The 6,147-nt window shown below is 39.1% G+C and overlaps 1 protein-coding gene across 1 annotated transcript; it reads right to left on the bottom strand.

The window, feature by feature from the left end:
* Nucleotides 1-2,589: 2,589 nt before the first annotated feature.
* On the bottom strand, nt 2,590-6,037 carry LOC108874185 (sodium channel subunit beta-4). The gene is made up of 6 exons (XM_051068758.1): nt 6,002-6,037; nt 5,567-5,738; nt 4,212-4,553; nt 4,016-4,093; nt 3,804-3,911; nt 2,590-3,480 (listed from the first exon to the last, which is right to left on the bottom strand). The coding sequence occupies exons 1-6, from the start codon at nt 6,035-6,037 to the stop codon at nt 3,428-3,430; spliced, it is 789 nt and encodes a 262-aa protein (XP_050924715.1). The 3' UTR covers nt 2,590-3,427.
* Between the last annotated feature and the right edge of the window lie 110 nt (nt 6,038-6,147).

Genomic DNA, 6,147 nt, shown 5'->3' with positions numbered 1-6,147 from the left:
TTGCTTCTGTTTGATCATTCCCTCAAATCCCGGTTGTATTTTTTGTGCTTTAGTTTTAGAACAACGTCTTCAGCCTGGAGACTCTTACCTGTGCGTTTTCGGGGGCTGAGGGGAAGCCGTGGTTGGAGACCAGGAGATGAGGTGGTGGGCGTCTGGGCGACAGGAGGACGGGCTGATCGGCTGGACGTCTCGGGGAGAGTGGTCCAATCCGGGTCGGGGCGAGGTGCTGCTGAGGTTCCGGTTTGGTCGGTGAGGAGATCGGAGACTTCTGGGGCTGAGGCGTTTTGGAGCGGGAGGAAACTCTGCAGGACTTGCGTCGGGGGAACTGAAGCGTGGGCTGAGCTCGGCCCTGAGAGCGTGTGCTGGGCATTTTGACCTGAAACATAAAGAAATGATTATTACTGAAACTGACTGGAAACATCAAGAGAAACCGACTGTCGAGTGTCTAAATCTGCTACAGAACGTTTGGTCTTGTCTCCAAAATTTCGGAACAGATATTTCACCGTGTAACGTTTGAATTTTGTCACATACTTTGTGTTTTGTTTGGTTCTTGCACATCTATTTCCATACATGTGCTTCCCTCAATACCTGGGATATTTATTCAACAACAACATAAAAATGTGTAGCTCAACAAAATGGGGAAAGGAAATATGCAAATGTGGCTAATTATTAGCTGAGAATTTGCAGCTTGGTCATTAGCTGAAACTGAGTTTTCATTATTTTCTGGTATAAATACTCTTTTTCACGTGCTGATTCTGAACCAGTTCCAGGACTAAAAAATGACGTGCAGTAGTGCTGCAACTAAAGATCATTTCAATCCACAAGTTGTTTCTCAAGGTTGACGTCTTCAAATGTTATTCAGTCTTCTGTCATTGTCAACAGGGAAAACATAAAATAAAGCATTTCTGCTTTACAAAGAGACTAAAATGATTGGCTAATTAATAAAACCTGCTACTGTTACAATCTTATTTTATAATTAAAAATGATAAATGCATCCTGTCTAATTCTTTCTACACGACTGATATTTGCTTCTTTAGAGGCTGTAAGTTCACATTTCGTTTTTCTAACGAGTGAAATAAAGGTTACATTAAGCTGAACGTAGTTATAACTTCATGTTAAAGCCTCAAACTGTCAGGCGACACCTAACAGTGTAAATATAACGTGTGTGAGGCGTGTAACTGTTTTGTGAATCCTTATCTAACAGTTATATTTACATTACACAGGCAGCACAGCAGACAATACAGTGCTGTTAGCTAATGGCGCCAAGACAGAAGCGCTCCACCGCCTGCATTAAATTAACCCAGATTTCGCCATTAATACAACTCTGGTCTAATCTAAAACATGTCCGGTTAATATGAGAATAATCCTGAGAGCAAAGGTTTAACGTGAAATGGAGATAATCGCGGTGTTTTTGACGGTAAAGTAGCAAACTAACTGACCCGGCGGCGAAACTGTTTCCGGTCTTTGATTAACGGACTATTTTAGCTTTAACCACTTAAGTTAACACGTTGAGGATAAACTTACCTTTCTAAAAGTTTTCTCTGCTCAGAGTAGAGTCTCTTCTAGTGTCTTCTAGTGTCTCCTGGTGTCCTGAAGCCCTCTCTTCCTTCCTCTGTGACCGTCCTCTCCTGCAGCTTGCGCCAAAACACCTCTTCCTCCTCCTCTACCAGCTGCGTTTCCCGCCGCTACGCTCTGATTGGTCAGCAGCAACAGCGTCTCTGACGCTCCATTGGCTCAGGCCTGAGCGGATGTTACGTAGTACCTTGCCGGAACTACGCTAAAGCCTGTGGGCGCGAGTTTCAATAAAGAACTGTTTTGGCGGAATATATTTTCCGGGAACTTTTAGTACACTTATTAAAGTGTACTTTTGAGGTACTTTACTTTACTTAAGTGGTTTTATTGTACTTTAAACTAATAATAAACTACATTTCAGAGGGAAATACTTTACTCTTTACTTCATTACGTTTATTAAACATCTTAAATTACTATTTATTTTCCAGATTACATTCAAAACACATCACCAGTTATTACAATATTATGTGTTATTAAGAGTTAAAGCACCCACAGTTAAAAATGGCTCCAACAAACACTGAAGTACAGTTTACACATTGATACTTTGATTATTTTTGAGTATGTAAACCCTTCCATTTAAAGTACTTTTGTGTAACTGATGACATTAAAAATAAACGATGAGAGCTTTATAAAAAGCTTAATATTTTACTTTTATCTATAGGAATCTACAGTAAAAAAAAAAAGTCATATTAAAGAGCCAAACAGTGTATGATGAAGTTAAAACTGTTTCTTTTGGGAATTTACAGGGAAACACTCTTAACTTTACTGTGGCAGGTTTCAGTAATATTAATGATAAATGTCATATAATCTCTAGTCATTCACTGATTTAGATGACCCACCAGATGCTGTCAGTGCAAATTAAATTCTATTAATCATTATGTTGTGGAGATAAATTTCAGACTCATCTGTCAAACTCTGAATAAATAAAACCAAACTATCTGTATACAGAAGAGAATTACATTCTGAGGAAGTGACTCTAAATACAGTAATAATAACAAACAACAACAACAATGGCAGTACTGGTAAAATAAATAAAAACATTTATTAAACCATAGTTAATTTTTGCTCACCATTCAAATGTTAAATTGATGATGTTGATGGGAATGTAGTGAGTTTTACAAGTAGCTCCTGTACCTGATTATAAACCAAACTATTGGCAGTTTGATCATCACATCACAGACAAAACATGCTACGCCTCATTTAGCTCTTGCATAGCCGTTTAAGCACCAACTTCTCTGAGAGATAACAACATTATTCATCTGGTCTGTTTCCAAATAAATAAAATGGAGTGGAAATGTAAACTAGCATAAAATGGAAAAACTGAATGAAAAAGATAAATGGACTGTATTTCTATATTGACTTTACACATCACATTCACTCGTTCACTCATTCATACAGTACTTATTGTATCTATAAACCGATGATACATCGGGGACAGTATAAGGTTCAGTCACTTGTCCACTTGGACTGGAGGAGCCTGGGATTGAACCACTGACCACCTGGTTGGTGAACGCCCTGCTCTACCTGGGTGAGAAGGGGCAAGAGGTTTGACTGGTATTATTGATCACTGATCACTGATGTCACAGGTTTTGTTCCTATTTTATTCACCTGTCAGCTGACCTGTATCCTGTAGATTTTGTCCAGGGCTCGTTGTTGACTGGCTCAGGAGATCAATGAAAGTAACCAGATTAAATCAGTGTTGCTGGTGTGTTTGAGGTGTGTAAATACTTGGCCTAGTCCCTGAAGGGAGGTTTAACTGTTTGTTGAGTTAAAACTTTGGCAGAACTGTTAAAGCTGGTGAAACCAGAGAGGTTTTTGGTCGTTCTCTCTCCAGCAGCCGTCCGACCATCGACCATCACAACACGTCTCCCAGCACTCGTCCCTGGTTTCTAGCTCCACGTGTTTTCTCTGTGAGAAAGAAAAGCAGGTTGTGACACTTGCTAAAGGAAGATTGCCTCTCTGAAAGTTCGCCAGAGAAATCTGAGAGGTCATGAGGTGAAAACAGAAAGTTCTGATTTTACTGTTTTCATTTTTGACCTGTGTCTCATCTTTGATTCTGTTGGTGTCAAATAATAGATCATTTGATCAAATGAACCTGAGAAGTTCAGAGAGGAAATGTCTTGTTGATGAAATTGTTAAAAACTCAGAGACACAACAACTACTACAACTGTAGTATAAAACCTGAATACTCATGGTAATAAAATGCTATACAGCAGATGTTTGTCACTTACGGATTATTCCAAGTTTCACCAGGACTCCGATAATAATGAGGATAACAAGAGCAACAACACCAAGAACACCACCAACAATGGCACCAACCCTCTTCTCCTCTTCAGCTCCTGAATGAAGATGAGAAAGTGTCAGATTATCTTGTTCTCAGAGAGAACGTAGGATGTAGAGAATCAAAGAGTTTTCTAGTCAAGAAGAAGTCAGAGACATTTACCAGGATTTTCTTTCAAGTCTAGAGGTGTCATTGTTGTGAAGTCACTGGGCTCTCTCCTGTTGTCTTTGTCTTTTTTCACTGTTTCAAATAAGAAACAAACACTTTTTTAAATCACATCCATCTGATTTAGGAACAAACTTCTTAACTGTGTGAGATTTTAACGATGTAAATTTTGAATTTAATCCAGCAGACTCACCAACATTAAGGACGATGGTACAGCTGGCTGCCAGGTCTAGGACAAAACATCTGTACTGTCCAGTGTCAGACATCTGTACTGAGGAGATGAGGAGAGTCATGTTTCCTCTGCTCAGGTCTGCATGGATCAGAGTCGTCCTGCCTCTGTACTCACTCATCTGTGGGTCGGGATCGTCCTTTCCATGTCGATATGCGTGGACGATCTTTTTGCTGAGGTCAGCTCTGGTAAAATCCAGTGTGTATTTGGTCAGGTTGACGGAGTGATCCACATGACACTGAAGTGTAACATCATCACCTTCTTCAGCCTGGATCGGCTCAGTCGGGCAGGAGGCATGATTTATTCCTGGGGAAGCTAAAAAGAAACTATTTTAAACATAAACTCTAAAATAACATTATTCTCAAACATTCATTCATTCGTGCAGTGGGGAGTCTCTGGGCTTTCAAGGTATTAAATAATAATAATAAATATTATTATTAATAAATATTAATATTATTAATATTAATAAATATTTTTACAGTGTAATTAAATAACGGTACTAACGGTACTAATTTCTAGATCATTGTTATAAACTTCGATAACGGAACGAAAATGGTCCAATGACAATTCTTCTTCCTATGGTTGCTGGGTAAATCAGTGCCCCACAGTTTGTACCCTGGGTTTGTTTATGAGTTAAGCCGGATTATCCTCAGAGGTCTTCTCTACCTCAAAACAAACGGATCTGGTAATTAAAACGAGTAAAAACACCGAATAAGTTAGTTCAACTTTTAAGATCCGTGTTTCTCTGTTTCTCAGTGGACGCTCGCCGCTGCTCTTGTTTTTTAGCAGCTATTCGTTGATTTTAGATTAAAATTTCTTCAGTATTCAATTGTTCAGGACGTTTTCATTATGAGCCGAATTATCAACAGAGATCGACTCTTCTCCAGAACAAACTGAGCTGGAGATTAAAACCGGTAAAAATACCGAATAAAGCAGTTTCAGTTTTAAAATAAGGGTTTTTCCAACGGTGGTTGGTAGACATCAGCAACGTAAACAGTCAGTGCTTTAAAAAGATGACTTTAATGTGAAGAGGAGTCAAGAACTCACCCAGTACGAGTGGTAACGTTGTAATTAAAGTTAACGTCCGTATCACATTCATCTATTCATCCAGTTCAGTGAGGGGAGAAAAACAAACTGAACGGAGAATTTAAGTAGTCATGGTCTTCGGGTATTCCCGGACAAACATCGCCCCCAAAACCTGACGTGACACGTGCATCATTGATAACTTAAAGACAAGACATACTTCATCGTCTTTGTAAAAAAAAAAACAAATTAGACTTTATTTTTGTAAAACGAACGAGTAAATTTGTTTGTTTTACCTGGTCTGACACCGAAAGTGGAGAAAGTTTCAGTTCTATCGTAGGTGAAGGTTAAATCGGTCAAATTTTGCCGCTTCCTCCTTTTCTTCTTCTTCTTCTTCTTCCGGTTGGGCAGATTAGACGCTGCACTGATGCAATGCTGCCCCCTACTGATCTTTATTAATGCTGCGTTCTGACAGTTATTTACACACCGATCAGCCCGGACAGTAAAACCACTCACCACCTCGGTACAGCACAGTTTTCTGATGGAAACCTTCAGGTCCTGACATTAATCTGGATGTTTCTTGACAGTTTGATCCAATATTGTGTAAATATTCCATCAGTTTCATCCAGGTGTTTTCCAATCAGAGCCTCTCCCAAGCCTTAACCTGGATATGAAAACTGAATCTTTCTTTGTTCTTTTCTGATTTGTTTATCACTAAAGTGTTTTCTCACGTGTCTGTATTGTAGGACGATTTCTATATTCTTCATTTAGTCCTTGTGAACTCTGTATACTGTTTGATAAATCTCTGTCAGTCTATCAGGTCTGGACTTGGATCTGATTTTTCTTATTGTGGTTTAAGCTGCTGCTTTTCCCACAG

Source organism: Lates calcarifer, unplaced genomic scaffold (genome assembly GCF_001640805.2).
Source record: "Lates calcarifer isolate ASB-BC8 unplaced genomic scaffold, TLL_Latcal_v3 _unitig_5244_quiver_1452, whole genome shotgun sequence".
NCBI lineage: Eukaryota > Metazoa > Chordata > Actinopteri > Centropomidae > Lates > Lates calcarifer.
This window is presented reverse-complemented; position numbering and strand designations above follow the sequence as displayed.